Source organism: Cucurbita pepo, chromosome LG13 (genome assembly GCF_002806865.2).
Source record: "Cucurbita pepo subsp. pepo cultivar mu-cu-16 chromosome LG13, ASM280686v2, whole genome shotgun sequence".
Classification (NCBI taxonomy): Eukaryota; Viridiplantae; Streptophyta; class Magnoliopsida; order Cucurbitales; family Cucurbitaceae; genus Cucurbita; species Cucurbita pepo.
Genome location: NC_036650.1, coordinates 5,121,325 through 5,140,560, shown reverse-complemented (window position 1 = coordinate 5,140,560; position 19,236 = coordinate 5,121,325). Strand labels below are relative to the sequence as shown.

The following is a 19,236-nucleotide window of genomic DNA, read 5'->3' as shown; positions in this document are numbered from 1 at the left end:
GGACTCGTTTCTTTGTTTGCTTTTGCTTTTGATTCGGTTTGCATATGGATATTTCTTTTAGTCAGGTTAACTCGACCAACCCAAAAATATTGTTACAACCTAATCCTACCCTATTTTTGTAAAGATAAGTAATATTTACTTGATGGGAGTCGTAAATACTTAACATTTAAAAGACTTTATTTATTAATGTAACATGTATTGTGAACTATTTTTTAAAAAATAGAACCTGATGACACAATCCAACTCATCCTTGGTAGATGCGTTTTAAAATCGTGAGACTGATGACGATACGTGACGGGTCAAAGCAAACAATATTTGCTAACGGTGGACTTTGATATTACAAATCGTATCAGAGTCAAACACCAGACGGTGTGCCGGCAAGGACGCTAGACATCCAAAGGGGTGGATTATGAGATCCGTTGAAGAAGGGAACAAAACATTTTTTTTATAAGGGTGTAAAACGTGAGGCTGACAACGATAACATAACCAACCAAAACAAACAATATCTGTTAGCGGTAAATTTAGGCTATAACACGATGAATTTGGCTCGGATGAATATGTTACTTTAAAATCATTTAGAAGTTGAAATTTTTTATGAAATCACTTAAAAAAAGTGCAAATTGGAAATCTTTTTGANAAAAAAAAAGTGAAAAGGGATGGAACAATCCTCATTCTAAAAAAAGGACAACCATTAAAAAATTTTGTGTTAATTTTTTTTTTTACCGTTTTTATTCTCTTTATAAATTTCAAATTTTCACTCAAAATTATTTGACAAAAAGCATGGAAAAATAGGATTCCATTTTTACCTTTTCCCTTTTTATTTATTTATTGATTTTTTATTCTTGGAAAATCATCTTTGCTTGAATTAAGTAATTTCACTTTTTTATCTTTCCACCTTTGCATCATTTCATGGATGGTTTTTTTATAATTATTTTTTAAAAAAATATTGTACGATTTAATTAAACTTTTATATAATAAACTGTTCCTACTCGGACACGCACAGATCTAATATAATTGCAAAATTTGTTACATCTCGTACTTAAGACTCAAAACAGAATTTAAAATCCAGATTTCGAGATTTGATAACCTCAGTATTCCTTTGCATCTCTTATGATATAGTCACGTTATTTTGTATTCACAAACTAACACGGATTCTTTCCGCATATTTTACCTATCGCTCACAACATTTTTTATTTTTATAACATTTTTAATGTAAATTATGGACGAAATATAATTGTTGATTGATAGGTTACCTAATGGGAAAATTATTAAATCAACCCACCAAATTTGGACCTAATCATTTCCCTGTCCCTTAATTTAATTTAATTTTTTTTTTACTTTTTTTAATAAATTAAAAATGATGAGTTGTTTTTATTGCATAGTAAAAAATAATAATAATAAATAATAGAATATTTATTATTTTTTAAACAATTGTAAAGTTTCATGGTTAAAATAATTTACCAATTTTGGACCATTTAGAATTTCATAAAAAAAAAAAACCCTAAAAAAATATTTAAATATATATTTGAAATAAAATAATAATTTTAAATGCAACAAAAGATATAATGAAGCAATGATTGAAAAAGAAATGCTTTTTTTTTTAATAAAAAAAAAGGGTAAATAGGTGAGTTGGAATTGTCAAATCAGGAGGATTCATGTATTTTTGATTGCTGAAATGATTTAATAAATGCCACAGAAAATATCAATTTTAATTAATTATAATAATAATAATAATTCAAATAAATAAATAAATAAAATAAAATTCCAAAAGGACGCCAGTCCAGTCACTGACAATTGACAGACATTCAGCTCGATTCCTGCCTCGTAGTTCGTTGATGTGATGTCCCCAATGTCCAAGGGTGTTCTTGTAATTTCACATCTCTCATTAATTATTAAAAATTATTTTAAAAAATGTCCAAATATCATTTTCGTTGCAACTCTATGTAGTTTAAGTTCCATGTTTAGAATTATTTAAGTTTGACATGACCAATCTTACTTGTGGAGTTATTCGAATCTTAATGAAGTGTTATTATCTTAAGATATTTGATCAACAAAGTAATCTGAATTTTACTTTTCCTTGTAGTGATTTCTTATTATTAGGGCTGAGTGTTTGTACGTTTCATTAGTCAAAGACTAAGTTTATTTGCCATTTTATGTAATTTGGGTTGCATATTTAGAATCGTTCAAGCTTAACATAATTGATCTTGCTTGTGAAATAATTCGAATTTCAAATAAGGTAATCCGAATCTTACTTTCCTTGTAGTGATTACTTCTCATTGCACTCTGATTCCTCGTTTAGACAGGAATGAGGAGGGAGTGGGTAAATTTTTTTCGTTAGATAAATAGAATTGGGGCCAGATTATATTTTTACTCTCTCCCTGCCCAATTTTACGTTCCGTTTAATATAAATATATTTTCAACTGCACTTTTTGCTTTTATTAAAATAAAAAATAGTTAATTTTGAGACTTTAATTGTAATATTTAAATTAAAAACTATTGTAGATTATTTTTAATTGTTTGTATTATTAAAATTTTAAATTTTTAAAAATATTGATTTGTTAATATTTGTTTTTTTTTTACCATTTTTTAATGGAAATTATACGTAAAAATTTAAAATAATTATTTTCATAAAGAGGAAAAATTACTTGGCCTCAATCTATTAAAAAATAAATTAAAAATTTGGGATAAATGAAATAAGTGGTGGGGATAGCGCTTTCCCGTCTTCGTCCAGTGGACATCTCTAGTTTGAGGATTGAGCGGGTGAATATTAAAAATTTATATTATTAGTCTTTCAATTTTTTAAAAAATAATAATTAACTTGAATTTCCAAAATGATTATTTAATGTTTCTATACACTAAAATAAAAATTTTAATTTCCATATAAATATTTTTAACCAACTATTTTTTTTTTAGATAAAAAGTATTAATTTATTATTTATTAAATAAATATTTTCCCAAACTTCAAGCACAAAGATTCTTTTGTAGGCTTGTTGGGAAATGTGTTCTCTAGTTTTGGGGTTTGAGATTTATTGGGGAGCTTTTATTTATTATATTAAAATAAGATTCTTCATTTTTTTTAATTAATTTTTTAATTTTAAATCCAATATTTCATCTTCCCTACGTTCGAATCAGAGTGATTATAAAGATATAACGGACGACTTTGTATAAGTTGAATTTCCTGAAATAATAATCATGAATATCTTAGAAATTGCCACGAGAGGTATTTACGTTTTAGTATAATAAATGAGATACAATTAGAGATGTCCATTTAACGTGCGGGTCAGTCTACCCCAAGTGGGCTAGAAAATTTCTATTTAAATAAAGATGGAAAACGAGTCAAAAGAGATTTTTCTCCCTAAACGAGGTCAGAGACGAGAATTTTATTTCTCGTGTTCATTTCGTGCTTGAAATTTGAGGTTTTTGAAATTACGTTGAACATTAAAAAAATTTATTTGAAATTAATGTTTTATTAAAAATATATAAAAGGTTGGAAAATACGATAATTACTCGATAAATCCTCACGTTTCATGTTTTGGTACGATGCAAACACAGTTAAATGTCGTTATCACACGATAATTACTCGACACCGAACGTGAATTTGCAAGCATTTTCACCCTCTCAAAACCTCACCAAACTTTGAAGGTTATACCTCAACTATGACATGAAATTATACCTTTTAATTTCTTTTATTTCTTCCAATTAATTTTAATTTTTGTTTTTTTAATAATATTTTAGTAATATGTTCTCCAAATTGGAAAATAAAATAAATAATTTATTAGTAATTTTTATTATTTATTTATTTATTTATTGTAATTATCCATTTCCGATTCATAAAAGAAGACAAATCTTCTCTTTTTATAGTTTTTTTTTATTTAAAAAAAAGGTAAAAAATAAAAATAATACTAAATAGAAGAAATATAATATTCTGAAATTTATTATTAAAAAAATCCAAATTCTGACAATGTTTTATTTTGGAAATTAATTAAACTCCTTTAAATATAGAATCGTTCCCAAAAAGTAAATCTTAAAATATGTTTTATTAAAAAAAAATTATAAATAAATTTTGATAGATCTAAATTAATTAATTTATAAAGATTTTGGGATTTTTGTTGATATAATTATTAGTTTATGTTTTTAAGTATGATAATTTAACGATTTGTTAAGTATACTGGTCGTCTCTTAACCTTTGTTATTGTAATTCCTTTACTCGATTCTACCTGCCCTAAGTGGAAGCCATTATTTATAATTCCTATTGATTTAACCCGAAAAAATTAAAATTAATTGGTGTAAATTGATTTTTTCCTCGAAAAAAAGAGAAGAAGAAAGAAGAAAAATTAAGGGTGTTCAGAGTGATGACCTGAAAAACCTGATCAACCCAATCTATACTTATACGGTTTAGATTGTTTATGTTGAAATAAGTGAAATTTTTATGGATTTAGTTGATTTATGGGTTTCTCTAAAACTAGATTGGGTTGAAATGAATCCATTTTAAAATATATACTTTTATTACTATATATATATATATTTATTTATTTTTACTAGTGGATTATTATTAAAATTTGGCAGAAAATAATAATAATAATAATAATAATAATAATAATAATAATAATAATAATAATAATATGCATGTGAATAAACAGCGCAACGTAGAGTACAGTTTCAGATCCTTACCTTACGCCGCTTGCTTTTGTCTTCTTCTTCTTCTTCCTTCTTTCTTCCGCTCTGTTTCACTGAAATCGCTTCCTTCCTTTTTCTCTTTCAACAGTTTCTTCCATTTTCTCCCTTTTTGATCTTCATTTCTTCCTTTCATTTTCCCTCAACAATCTTCAATCAACGCTGCCAATCCAATTCAGACACCCACATCTGTTACCATTTCAGAAAATTTTCTTGTTGCTCCGGATTTTCTGCCGCCGGTTAGCTAATCGGAATATTCTTCTCCACGGAGGTGGTTCTTCTTCTCTTTCGATGTCTTCTTCTTCGCTTTCATGGTTCTTGTTCTTTTCCCTTTCGTTTACTTTTTCTGGTACAAGCGGCTCGGTTTCCTATGATGCAATGTCGCTCCTCAGGTTTAAGGGCTCTATTTCGCTAGACGGCTCTGGCGTTCTTCGTGGTTGGAATTTGTCGGTTTCTCACTGCGATTGGTTTGGAGTTACTTGCGATGGTGTTACTGGTAGAGTTGTTGCGCTGAATATCAGTGGAAGTGGTGGTGTTATGGCGGCGGATTCTGTTCTGGCTGGGACGTTGAATCCGGCGATTGGAAATCTTACTGAGCTTCGTGTTCTTTCGCTTGTGAATAATCTGATGTACGGGGAGATTCCGAGGAGTGTTGGTAAGCTTCAGTCGTTGGAGGTTCTAGAGCTTCAGGGGAACAATTTCTCTGGAGAGATTCCGAAACAGATTAGGTCACTTCGATCTCTTCGCCTGCTTAATTTGTCTGATAACTCGTTTTCTGGCTCGATTCCGAGTAAATTGATAGGTTCGACGAAATTAGAAGCAATTGATTTATCGTACAATCAGTTATCTGGTAGTATTCAAGTTGTTGGTAATAGGTGTGGTGTTTTGAATCATTTGAGGCTTTCGCATAACTTTCTGACCGATAACATTCCGGCGGAGATTGGACAATGTCGGAAACTCAGGACTCTGTTGCTCGATGGCAATATATTAGAGGGACAAATTCCGGCTGAGATCGGCCAAATATCAGAACTCAGAATTCTTGATATATCTAGGAATAGCCTCACCGATTCGATTCCAAAAGAGCTCGGTAACTGCCGGAAGTTGTCACAGATCGTGTTGACGAATTTGAACGCCATCAATTCCGACTACGATAGTTTAAGCGGCGAATTCAACGCTTTCAATGGAGGAATTCCTTCCGAGTTGTTATTGCTTCCCAGTCTACAAGTTTTTTGGGCGCCGAGAGGTAATTTTAATGGAAAATTGCCGAATAATTGGAGTTCTTCATGTTCGCTTAGGGTTCTAAATTTAGGGCAAAATTACATCACTGGAACCATACCCGAATCGATTGGGAACTGTGCGAATCTTACCTACCTGGATTTATCCTCAAACAAGCTACAGGGTAACCTCCCTGTGCGGCTTCGAGTTTCCTGTATGGCGTATTTTAATGTAAGCCAGAACAAAATTTCTGGTGTTCTTCCCAGATTTGAGAAAGATAGCTTCTGTATGAACATGATTCCGCATGAACCAGCTTCCAGATTCTTAGATGATGAAGATAATTGGAACTCTTACATCAATTCCCCTGTCTGGGATTTCCCAAGATTAAATGATAATCTCATAATCGCCCATGATTTTAGCTGGAATAGGTTCAGTGGATCATTAACTTCGTTCAAAGTCGGAGAAGTGCTTTTGGCTAATGGTCACAAGTTCTCATACAAACTGTTGCTTAATAGCAACCAGTTCAATGGATCACTTCCCATCGATCTTGTCTCGAACTGTAACGATATGACGAGCGTTTCGGTTAACTTGAGTTCAAACTTAGTATCAGGTGAGATTTCTGATGCATTTTTCCTCCATTGTCGACAGATGATCGAGTTTGAAGCTGCAAGCAATGAATTAGATAACTCAATTGGACCTGGAATTGGTGACTTGCAGAGGCTTGTTCATCTCAACTTGAGAGAGAATAGATTATCTGGAGTTTTACCTGATCAGTTGGGGAACTTGCAGAGTTTGAAATGGATGCTTTTGGGTGGAAATAATTTGTCTGGAGAGATTCCATCTCGACTTGGTCGATCGACTTCTCTAGTGAGTTTAGATCTTTCTCGAAACGAATTTACAGGAGTTATCCCTGAAAGCTTATCATATGCTTCTAGACTTGAGATTCTGTTGCTTGATCATAACTGGTTATCTGGGGAAATACCAGCATCTTTCTCTGCTCTTTCTCATCTCACTAAATTGGATGTCTCTTTTAACAACCTTTCTGGCCACATTCCTCATCTTCAGCACATGATTGACTGCATTTACTTTGATGGGAATAAGTTTCTGCATCCATGCCCCGAGTCGTACTCCGACTCCCCAGCTGGACTTCCAGTTCCTCTCAACGTTGAGAAGTGGAAGAGACAAAGAAAGTTCATGTCCATGGTAATCGCTGTGGCTGCTTCCTCAACTCTAATTTGCTTACTCTTAATGATAGCTGTTATTATCATTGTTAAGAAAAGGCTTGATAGACAAAATAGGTTAAAGAAAAGACAAGTGGTGACTTTCTCTGATGCTCCGTCCGATCTGAATTATGATAATGTTGTCCGAGCGACCGAGAATTTCAGCCTTCGCTACCTAATCGGTACTGGTGGCTTTGGGTCGACATACAAGGCTGAACTGCCCTCAGGTTTCCTGGTTGCTGTTAAGAGACTGTCCATTGGTAGGTTTCAAGGAGGCATCCAACAATTCGACGCGGAGATTCGAACACTGGGAAGAATACGACACAAAAACCTTGTAACTCTTCTCGGGTACTACGTCGGAGAGGCTGAAATGTTCTTAGTTTACAACTATCTTTCTGGTGGGAACCTTGAGACCTTCATTCATGAAAAATCGTGCAAACACGTAAAGCACTCGGTAATCCATAAGATCGCTTTGGACATAGCGAGGGCTCTTGCATACCTTCATTACTCCTGTGATCCTAGGATTGTTCATAGAGACATCAAGCCTAGTAACATCCTGCTTGATGAAGACCACAACACCTTCATATCAGATTTTGGGTTAGCCAGGCTTCTTGAGGTATCAGAGACTCATGCCACAACAGATGTGGCAGGAACATTTGGATATGTTGCACCAGAATACGCAACCACTTGCAGGGTCTCGGATAAGGCCGATGTTTATAGCTTTGGAGTTGTGCTCCTAGAGTTGCTTTCTGGAAAAAGGTCGCTCGATCGATCCTTTTCCGACTTTGGAAACGGATTTAACATTGTTACATGGGCAAAAATGCTGATCAAGGAAGGTCGTTCTTCTGAGCTTTTCACTCCTGAACTTTGGGAAATGGGACCTGAGGAACACTTACTTGGAATGTTAACACTCGCGTCTAATTGCACAGTTGAAATTCTCGCTCTTCGACCGTCGATGAAGCAGGTCGTCGAGACACTGAAACAGTTGTAAATTTCTTAGGATCACTGACTCACTCTTCAACTGGTTGCTGACTCAAAATGACAGAGCATGCCATCCCTACATTACAACCAATCGTACATATTGAGATGAATTCTTTCACCCAGGTTCATTTTCTAAGCCCTCTAGCTTAAATGAAAAGTTCTGTCTCCCATGTTTGATAGTTACATCCTAGACTATAGAGATACTAACCTTGACCGCTTTCTAGTATTCTTCACGAGAAAACTGCAACCATAGCGTTTATAATTACACTCTCGAACTTCTAATTAAACTGAATTTAGTTGTAACAATTTCAACCTCATAGATCAAACTAGGTTAAGATTTCACTTCACAATAGTAGACTGTTGTAATAGCCCAAGTCCACCGCTAACAGATGTTATAGTAGCGAAGGGGAGTGAATTGTGAGATCTCACGTCGGTGGGAGAGGGGAACAAAGCATCCCTTGTAAGGGTATAGAAACCTTTCTCTAAGACATGAAGGGAAGCTTGGAAACCTCTCCAAAGAGGACAATATCTATTAGCGGTGGACTTGTACGGTTACAGTTACACATTTTGTAAGTTGTAGCTCACGGAAGTTTATAATGGTAAGGATTATTTGTAATGATTTGGAATGGGAAAGTTGAAGTTGAAAGTTATGGAGGTACAATTATGAGTCTCTTTTGCTTGTTATGATTTATTTATTTTTTTTCTTTTCCTTCACTTTTGGCTTATTCAAGTATTTTCTTACAAAGAAACAAGTAGTGTGTCATCAAGGAAAAGGGTCCACAAATCTGCATAAATCAATTAGCTTTTCACTGTTATTGGCTCTGTACAGCAAAGTTTTACTAAATTTGGAGTATCTGTTGAGATGATTCTTTTTGTGAAAAACAGTAAAAGTGCATCATGTGATATTTGGCCATTTTCTTTGAGTGAATGATGGCTAAATTAATAAATATATTTGTCTCCTTTATTTATTTTAATGTCTTTCAATTTTCAATTGTATCCTTAATTTTTTTAAAAAAAAGTTGTATAATATCCTTAAATTTTAAAAATACTTTTAAAATACTTTTATGATTAGCTTTGGAGGGAAAGTATTAAAAATATCGATTGAACTTTTGAAAATGTTTAATATCACGTTTAAAAGATAATCAGGAACACATTAATATCCTAAAATCTTTTTGAAAAGTTTTAAAATTCTTATGTTATTGGCGATCTTGTCAACAATATACTAATTGATATCACTTTTTAACTTTTTAAAATTGTTTAAGGATATTTTGAAATTTTAAAAAAAATTTAGATCTCGTCAATAATATACTAACTAATATCACTTTTTTAACCTTTTAAAATTGTTTAAACTTTGAAAGTTTTTAAAACAAAAGTTCTTTGGTTCAAAACTAACTAATTAGTTTTCATTCACAATATTATTAGAACTCTTCAAAGATAAACTTTTTGAAAGATAAAAGTTTATGAACATTAATTTTAATTTAACCAAAATTATATTGATTAAAAATATTATTTTAGTTTCTATAGGGTTATATTTTAGTCTTCATAATTTCTTAAATTGATTTCAAGATTTAATAAAATATATGAACTCAAAATTGAAACTTAAAAAAATATTCCACCTCGTTGATGATTATTTACACTTGCACATCGAGTACTAATTGAACTTGATGTACAAAAGAGAAATATCATCCTTACTATCATCGAGTTTAAAATATAAATGATTCTCAATGTGTATCAATAATTTTTTCAAATGGTCAAAGATTTAAATTTCTAACGTATCTTTTACCGAATAATGTTGACACCTACTTCCAACAAATAAGTCTTCTCTCGAGAGAAGAAAAAAAGCAAAGACAAACACAATATAAACGACCCTCAAATGTTGATTTCTCTGCTTTTTTGACACATTTTTTATCAGTAAAATGCCATGATCGGTTACCGATACATATTACCAACCTCTAGTACACTCAAATGTTGTACTATAAATAACTATATAGTACATAAATGTAAATGATCTGCAAACTTTATTCAGGGAAGAAAAGACTAAGATAAATAGAACTCAGTAGAGCTGCAATTATTACCACCACCTCACATGAGACTGTCTTAAAGAAACTAATCAACAACTTAACAATAAATAAAAGGAAACAATCAGGAGAAGCATGGCCTCAGATGGCTGTGTAGCCTCCAAAATTATTGAAATTATCTTCTAAGCAACAGAACAGAGAGGAGAGCTAAAAATAAAGAACAAGCTACAAAAATGTACCTGTACTTTGGATCCTTTTCATCGCTTCAAATTTCTTCTTCTTCTTCTTCTTCTTCTTCTTCTTCTTCTTCTTCTTCTTCTTCTTCTCTTCCAGCTGGCTGCTCATCTAATATCTAAGATTATATACATGGCGCTGTGTTTCTTCTCTTCTTGTGTATGAATTGGGTATATGTATAACAAGCATACCACCTTTCATTGCACAAAACCAGCTCTCTTTGAAACATCCACAATGTTTCTTTTTCTTCGTTCTTTTCCAATAGCTTATGCCATTGCTGCATCGTCTAGTCCTGACTCCAAAACCAAGACCAACTGGCCACATATGTCTCTTCACTGATTCCATGATCTCAAGTATGGTTTCTCCATTGGATCAGTCAAGTTGGAACTTTGATGCCTCGTGCCTACCCAGCTCATACTCTGAGATGGCATTTCATGCCCTCCCAAGTAGCTGAGTGGGTTGGATGCTTCTGGTAGAACGTTTCCGATCATGGGATTTCCTTCTCGCAACATTCCGTAGTTCCTTGGGGAAATCAATTGCCCGTTCGTGCTCATTGGGTGAAAAGGGGAACGAAATTGATTACTTTGAGATAGAACACTGAATAAGGTTTGATCTGTGCTGCTGCTTCCAGTTCCAATGCTCTGATTTGGGACTATAACGCCATCTGGCCCTGTAAACCCATCATGGACTTGATGATTGCCCGGAAACCAGTTATCGCCTAATAAACTTCCACCATTTATGGGATGAGAATGGATATGAGAAGGCACGCGAACCGAGTTAACAGCCCAGCCCTGCATTCCAACTGAGGGTAACTGTTGCTGAGTTGGAGGATTCGGATACCTGTTTCCATCAGGATAAATATTCCCTGGAACACCATGTTGAATGTAGACTTGCCCATCTTCCTTCCGCCTTTGCTGCAAAGGCACAGATAACTCCGACTGCTCCTGGAAATGTCTAGAATACTGACTCTCTTCGATCAAGTCATTGTTTAATGGCTGGAAATCTAAACCTGAGTGCCTTTCCTTGTGATGGAAGGACAGACCTGCCTGCCTAGTAAACACAGAATGAAGTAACTCATCTTTACCTTGATTTTCATAAGAACTAAAAGTGCCATCATCTGATTGTCTATGTAGCAAACTTTTTCCAATATCTCGGCTATGCAAATCAGGTTCCACAAAAGTGCCATTATCTGATTGTCTAGTCAACACATTTTTCCCGATAACCCTGTCATGTAAGCCATGTTTCACATAAGTGCCATCGTCTGATTGTCTAGGCAATAAACATTTAGCAACACCTCTGGCAGCCATGTCAGGTTCAACATTGAAAACTTTTGTTTTTCGCTCGTCATAAGCATGAGAATTTGAAAGAGACAAATTACTACTGGACGTAGCATAACCATGGCTGGTAGAAGAGCTGTAGTAATTCTTTGGCATAACTTGTCGTGTGCGAACATCACCAATAGAAAGTAGGACCTCTCCCTGGCTGGCTGAGCATTCTATAGCATTCAGATTTCTTGATAATCCAGATTCTTCGAGAATAGTATTACCAGAATTTAGGGTATCATGGTCTTCGGGATCCAAACTGTTGCCAATCTCCAACCCACCATTGATCTGCTCTGAGGACTGACTACTTTGGGAGCCAGAGATTGATTTTTCAATAGATTCATTTCCTGTTCCTTCCACATCCATTTGATCTGTTTCTTCAGTATCCATTTGACCTCGAAGCATGCTATCATGGCTTTCGATGTCCACATCCTAAACCCTCAATTACAGGTAAAAACGTTAAAAGACAATGTTACAGAAGGAACCCAAAATAATAACGGTAAATTAAGAACTATATTGCATACAACTATGCCCCAACAGTTCAATAAGGAGAGAAAAACAATTGAGAGAGAATAGAAAAACAGAAGTGGAATTGTTAAGCACCATTATCAATGTTTGTCTGTCTTTCAGATCTTGCTCCAACGCCTTGATTAGTTCCCGTCTCTGTAAATGAATCTTTCTCCAATTTGAATATGCAACGGGGAGATGAACTTTTGATAATTGCAGCCTATGCCAATAAAGAAACTATGATATGAGGGGAATGAATGAGTCTTCCGATTTGGTAAAAATAAATATGTTACTTCACATACTCTCACCAGTGCTCATGCAACTTTTGCTGTTCTTCCTCTACAAATACTTGATATGGTTGTACATTAAAAGCTTGTATGTCACCTAAAACTTGGTCCAGAGATCCTGATTGCTTCATATTCTTCACCAGGTCATGCTGCTTCTTACTAATCTGAAGCGTGTGAACAAGAAATCAACGATAAAACCCTCCTAAGTACCAAAACTTGCCTCTCTTTTCAATACGGAAAAAACGGAATCATAAAGAAAAAGAAACCAAATGTCCATGAGGTATATTCAACCATTGGTTTCAAATCATAAACATAAAAGAAATGTGATATAACTTGCTTTCTCAAAGCAGGGATTATATGGAATGAAGATACCCAGATAGTAATCCTAATGACAAGATCAACGAGGCCATGGCAGGAGTGTCTCGAGTATCCACGTCAAGAAAGAAGCGAAGTAAAAGAAAATGTAACCATATAATTTATATATGTTTCACAAACATACAATGAACAAATCTCAGAACGAAACTATTTTTCCATTAACAATTCTACAAACTTTCTTTCACTTGAAGTTGTTAAAAGAAACCGAATCAAATATACTTCATTAATATATATGTGTATGTATATTTATAAATATCTTTCCATATCTCAACTGTCATCTTTCTTTTCATTTTCATCATACATCCCTACCCCAAGTCATATATATGAAGCCAATTCCCAATTCATTGCAATCTAAACTGTTCTGCCAAAACCACTGGGCTAACAAGAGTGGTTCAACTTGCAAGTTCGAAAGGTAAATCTGTAAGATTACCCTGCAGACTAGCCTAAAATCATTTTCTCAAGCCATTTCCCAGATTTAGTGTGGCTCCCCTAGCCACTAGAGTTCTGCATTTGGTTATTTGCCTTCCAACAGCCATTTTAGCGAGCCAATTGGCAGATTATCGTGCGGACCATCCATCAACATTGAGAAGCAAAAGGACAATCTTTGAAAAATTGACTTTCGTCTTTTAAAGAGATTAGTTGAAGAAAACGATGGGGCTTTCTTTGCTGGATCTTATCATTTGTATCACAACCTTTGAGACCAAAGGAAAAACCCAACTAACCACACTTCTCTAGAGGAATATTCTCAAACCCACAACCAACCACAAATATTTCCCATTTTATTTGTTCAAATGGAACTTTTTGTTGGTATTATGAAAAGTTACAAATAAAGGTACAGTACACTTCTGTTGAGATAATATAAAATAACACCAAACCACCAAAAAATAAAAAATAAAAAGGTTCAATACACAAATCAAACCACGAACTACATAAAATAACCACAAAATGTGGCATCCAGGACAACCCTAGGCGAGGTAGAGTGATCCAAAGAAAACCTGAATTATTCTACCCTGAAAAGAACTTTTCCTTCAATTATCCAAGAAAGCTTTCTTATCGACCTAGGAGATCCAAAGAAACCATTACCAAAACTTTCCATCCTATTCAATTTTTCAAACAAGTTCGATATTTTAACTCTCAAATTTTATTGTTTTTCTCCTCTACTTTTTCTAATGTCTATTTTGTAGAAAGTATAAATATCTGTTTGAACACTTCCATTGTTAAACAGATGCCTAAAATTTATCTAAATGTTTAACAAGTATTTGGCAGCAACTATTTTGATTAACAGGGGGCTGATACATGTCTAACAAGTGCCAACATGTACGAGGGTTTGATATGTGTTGAACATGAAAATATCACCCAAATTAAAGCAAGTGTGCATGCTTTAGAGCAAGTACTATTATGTCGTATGTACGACATTGCTCCAAGGTTATATACATAATCAAATTCATAAAACAACACCTAACCTTGAAATATGACATATATTTGGAGCCATCACTACACTGGATGTTGCGCTTTTGTAGCTTTTCCTCAGTTCTAGTACCAACATTAAGCTTGTCATGTAAAGCAGTGGATGAAGTTCTGAATCTTTCTCGCTTGTATCCTTTATTGCAAATCCTGTTAATCATAAAAACCGTACATAGTCAACAGAACAAAAACCCTGATTGAGTATATAGAAACCGCCTCTCAAAGGTAAACATGATGTCATTGATGTGCACCTATACTACCGATTCATAACTTGTAGCAAAAAAACCATGGTAATGCCTTACAGGAACTATCTCTAACTAAAAAGATGCTAATTATAAGAACATGCATATTCCCAAACGTAAGAGAAGTTACCTTTCTGAAAATTCTCTACCCTTCATGAATGAATTCTGGTTATCACTACTACATGCTTTCTCCTCTGCAGCCCACGAATCAGACTCTGATGTAGCTATAGTATTGTCCTCGTGATAGTCAAATCTGGACTCATTCACTCTGGTGGAGACTCTATTTTCGGAACTTCTTGACCTGTTTAAAGTACATTGTGCATTCTGAGTTTATTTCATTTTCTTCTGGATCAAATTGGCAAAATTGGCACTTGGCAGGGTTTAAATTAAAATATTTGCTAATTAACTTCTTCCCGTTCCAAGATTAATTATTGATTGCCAACCTTGACTTCTTCCCGTTCCAAGTGAGGAAAACTTGTACAGAAAAGTAACAAGGATAAATCAACAATATATTTATAAGATTAGTCAATTACAAACACTAACCACTAAAATGTCGTTCAATTTGAAATTTAACGGGAAAAAATAGAAAGAACAGTTTTGAAGAATCTTATATGCCAGTGGCCGGCTATAAATTTCCTTCATTACAGTAATAAGGAAATTGACCAAGCTTATGTTCAAAGTCTATTGGGAGCAGAAGGTCAAGAATTATGTGTTTGAAAGAAAGAAAAAGAAAAGGTATTATCAACCTCCATGTTTGATGTCTGATTTCCTTCTCTGGATCTTTGCAGTTCGCACATCTATCCTTCAGTTTCTGTAGATATCCAATCATACTGCCACAAGAAGGAACTAATATTAGCAACAACATGCTTCAGTTAAAGTAAACACCATTGAAAGACAAAGGCTACAGAAAATTGTGATTTTACAAAAAGTTAAGGATACATTGTTGAAATCATCAAGTTATAAATGGCAATTTTACAGGTTAAGCCGTAAGTACGCTTCTTACTTATTATGATACTTCTGTAACTCACGGGAATATGCCTTTTTATCTGCCCTTAAGCACTGTTCATGATGAAGAACTGCATCAGGGTGAAGGGCACCAGAGCAAAGTGAAGACTCCCTGCAGGTACATATTTGGAAAATTCAACAGTTACTTCGTAGCCAATAGCCATCAATATTCCTCCAAGAAATTTTAACACTTTCAAAGTTTATCATCGCCAAAAAGTCTGATGGAACAATAAAGTAAATATGTATCACAAAGTAATGATGGAGAATATAAGAAACAAAATTCCAAACTTCAATAAGCAGAATCAGAAACAAATTAAATTAAAAGAACCCCTACGATTTGAGGCTCTTCTTTACCAGCCCAAGCATGACTCATCAGTCACCCTGGTTCGTGCCATGGTCTACACAACTGTGTTTTTTTTTTCTTTCCTCTCTCTCTTTTTGATTAGAAACAAATGTTAGTGGGAAGTAATATCCATAATTTGGAACCTATATTAAATATAAAATTTTTAATTATTCCATCTTAACTATCAATTTAGATTGGAGGGCATTTCTGAAACCCTCCTTTTGGAAAAGGGACGACTTGCCATTTAACAAGGGGATTTCCAAAGTGAAAATTATTCCCAGAAAACAACTCTCCCACCAAGTCTGTCTCATGTTCTTGTTCTCCAGGAAGAAACTTTCTCAGATTGTTCCTCTCATTTTCTGAAAGATAAGTATGCCAAACCTGCAAAAAATTCAAGGCCAAATGAATAGAAAGAAATACAGAAGGGAAAGTGATAACTTCGATATACATAACAAGGGCTAACGACAAAAATATTGCTACCTCAAGTGAAAGAACTTCTGATAAATCTTCCAACCCAAAAATCTCATGAGGGACATCGAAAACGTCAGCCAGTATAGTTTGTTCTTTGGGAACTGAATCAACAAATGGTTTTAATTTTCTCCAACTTATGCCAATTTGTTCCCTTTTAGAAACAACTCTTTTTTTACTCCCATCCCATGCTAGAGTAATATGGGGTCTTAAATTTGCATCACTGCGTGGCAGTGCCAAATTCTTTTTTCTCACTCTATATGGTTCTCTTGAACTGTGACCAACTACACTGGCAGAACTCAATCTTTTTCTACGTTGATTGGCCGCCATCAATCAAGCATCAGAATGAGTTCCAGTAACACACCATACTACCACATAGGTAGCGCAGCAACAAGTTTTATGTGAGGCCTGNAAAAAAAAAAAAAAAAAAAAAAAAAAAAAAAAAAAAAAAAAAAAAAAGAATTAATGAACCTTTCAGCATTTAAAATCATCAAGCCCCAACGCCAGCACCAAAAACTAATTTCAGGGTTGGGATTTCAAAATCATTCCGAGAATTATACTACTCTATAATAACGAATAAGTTAAGTATACTTGCATAACATCCGATGTCATAGAGAGAACAAATCACAGCCATGAACAATCATAAGTCGAGAAACAGAAATTCAAATTTAAAACATGTTTTAAAATGCAGAATTCTGCTAAAACGAAACATCCCAATTTCAGGTAGATAATTATCCCCTTAAATTTCCAATTTCATATCATGGATTAAAAATGACTAGAATACCCAATTTTCTGTACCCCCCAAAAAAAAAAATTGATAGATCGCTTTGTTCTCATCAAGGGTCATGTCAATCGAAATGGTTATATTGCACACAAGTATTGCATAAATAACCAGTACAGAAAAACTCGAACAAACATAGAGAGAAATATTAAAATTATACCAAAGTCTCACAGTGAAATTAAGAACGCCAAGAAGAGAGAGAGAGAAAAACAATTCGACATGCATTTTTCAGTAACCCCAGTGTGAGTAATGACTAGAGTTAATTCAGTGGCGAACAGTTGCAATGATTCTACAGAAAAAAATTGACTAAACATACAACTTGTAAGTTCCACACAAGGGAGCTGGGGGGGGCCTTCATCCTCCACTTGCAAACATTACAGAACCATCCATACACCTAGTAACAACGATACTTAAAACACCACCGACCAAACCCATCAAACAATAACCTAGCAAATTCCAAACCAAAAGTCCCGTTCCTCTTCATCATTCCAAAAAAACAACTACAAAACCTCAGCACACAACCAAAAACAAATTCCACACCATTAGAGGAATACAAAGGTAGCCACAAGAGCCACAGCAATGCAATTAAACCCAAAACAAGAAAAATAAACACCTCGGAGAATTAAAACAAAAAAACAAAAAAAAAAACCATAATCGAATCAACATAAAGAAACAGATTACTAAGAGAGTACCTACAATAGTCGGAAACGAAGTTTCTATCGCCGCAAAAACATCGAAGAGTGCAAGAAGTCGCAGTGAAGAATCGATGAGAATTTGGCAAGAAAACAAAAGAAAGATGTAATCGATGAAAACTGAAGCGAGTGATAGATAGGGTTTGGCGTTTATCCGAAATATTGTGGAGGCTGAAGTTGAAGAGATAGAGAGAGAGGCACTGAAACAGAGACCCAAATGCCCATTCAGAGAAGAGAGAGAAAGAAGAGAGAGAAAGTGAGAGAGGGCAAAAGATCAGACGTTGTTCGGAACCGTTAAACTCGTGTGCATTTCACATTCGCGGGCTCTACGCTCGGCTTGGCTCGTTCTTTTATTTTATTTTATTTTATTTTATTTTATTTTATTTTATAAGTTTAAATTCAACCATATAATATAAATTTAATAATAAATATTTTATATCTGTTGAATTATACTCGTATTTTATACCTCAAATTAGCTTAATTTTTACGAGTGAATTAAAATTTCTAATCAATTTGAGCATAGTTCAATAAATAAATATATTAATTATCATTTTTCAAATAATTTTAAGTTTTAAACTTAAAAATAAAAAATTTATATTTTAATTATATTATAAAAAATAAATGAAATGTAATAAAAATATGAATAAAAAATTAAAAAAAATTTAATTTGTATTTTTTATTTTAAAAAATGGGGGTGTTTTAAAATTTGTCTTAAAAGTCTCCAAATTAAAATAAATAAATAAATGGGTCTCTCCTATAATAAAAAAATAATAATTTAAATTTCTTAAATATAAATTTTAATTTTATATTTAATAAATTCCTACATATAAAAAAAAATTAAATAATCAACCAAAATTTAAAATTTAAAAGATATATTAAACATTTTTCTAAATTTTGGTTTAGATAAAAAAAAATTAGAATACTCATAAAATTAAAAAAATAAATATATTATATATTAAAATTTTAAATAAAAGATATATTAAACATTTTTCTAAATTTTGTTTTAGATAAAAAAAAAAAATTAGAATACTCATAAAATTATATATTATATATTAAAATTTTAAATAAAAGATATTCTAATATTTTGTTTTAAATAAATAAAAAAATAGAATACTCATAAAATTTAAAAAATAATTAAATTATATATTAAAATTTTAAATTTGTGTCTAATAATTCTATTTGAATAAGTTTTTTTTTCTTTTTTCTAATTTGTCCCAAAACTTTATAAATTTTTAATACCTTCACAAATTATTTATTGTTGAGTAAAACGTTATACTTGTAATGATGTACGGTAAATAAACTATATAGATCGAGCATCTATTTGACAAAAAATAAAAAAATTAGTGCTTTACTGTACTTTAAACCGCAAGTTTTAAAATCAAACAACCCGTTAAAACAACGAGGTATT

General features: G+C 33.1%; 2 protein-coding genes across 5 annotated transcripts; one reads left to right on the top strand and one right to left on the bottom strand.

Annotated features, from left to right (window-relative positions):
• The first annotated feature begins 4,636 nt into the window (after positions 1 to 4,636).
• LOC111809121 (LRR receptor-like serine/threonine-protein kinase RPK2) lies at positions 4,637 to 8,273 on the top strand. Of its 2 annotated transcripts, XM_023695474.1 has the most exons (2): positions 4,637 to 4,945; positions 5,067 to 8,273. In XM_023695474.1, exon 2 carries the CDS (start codon positions 5,212 to 5,214, stop codon positions 8,098 to 8,100), a length of 2,889 nt encoding a protein of 962 aa, XP_023551242.1. In that variant the 5' UTR covers positions 4,637 to 4,945; positions 5,067 to 5,211; the 3' UTR covers positions 8,101 to 8,273. The 2 variants fall into 2 exon arrangements, with proteins under 2 accessions (XP_023551242.1, XP_023551241.1); XM_023695473.1 differs by having other exon boundaries at positions 4,637 to 8,273.
• A 1,815-nt stretch (positions 8,274 to 10,088) lies between these two features.
• On the bottom strand, positions 10,089 to 18,131 carry LOC111808562. Of its 3 annotated transcripts, none has more exons than XM_023694641.1 (10): positions 17,829 to 18,131; positions 16,368 to 16,763; positions 16,129 to 16,268; positions 15,543 to 15,656; positions 15,286 to 15,369; positions 14,670 to 14,840; positions 14,297 to 14,447; positions 12,480 to 12,622; positions 12,268 to 12,391; positions 10,089 to 12,096 (listed from the first exon to the last, which is right to left on the bottom strand). In XM_023694641.1, the coding sequence occupies exons 2-10, from the start codon at positions 16,683 to 16,685 to the stop codon at positions 10,675 to 10,677; spliced, it is 2,667 nt and encodes an 888-aa protein (XP_023550409.1). In that variant the 5' UTR covers positions 16,686 to 16,763; positions 17,829 to 18,131; the 3' UTR covers positions 10,089 to 10,674. The 3 variants fall into 3 exon arrangements, with proteins under 3 accessions (XP_023550409.1, XP_023550410.1, XP_023550411.1); XM_023694642.1 differs by having other exon boundaries at positions 17,833 to 18,131; XM_023694643.1 differs by lacking the exons at positions 16,129 to 16,268; positions 16,368 to 16,763; positions 17,829 to 18,131 and adding an exon at positions 15,879 to 16,107.
• Positions 18,132 to 19,236: the final 1,105 nt, after the last annotated feature.

Excerpts from the sequence above, each read along its gene's own strand:
- LOC111809121 (XM_023695473.1), top strand. The coding sequence starts at position 4,966 with ATGTCTTCTTCTTCGCTTTCATGGTTCTTGTTCTTTTCCCTTTCGTTT.
- LOC111808562 (XM_023694641.1), bottom strand. The coding sequence starts at position 16,685 with ATGGCGGCCAATCAACGTAGAAAAAGATTGAGTTCTGCCAGTGTAGTT. Across the intron at positions 14,841-15,285 it reads ATCAGACATCAAACATGGAG|GTCAAGAAGTTCCGAAAATA; the intron begins GTTGATAATACC and ends TACTTTAAACAG. Across the intron at positions 12,392-12,479 it reads CAAAAGTTGCATGAGCACTG|GCTGCAATTATCAAAAGTTC; the intron begins GTGAGAGTATGT and ends TTATTGGCATAG.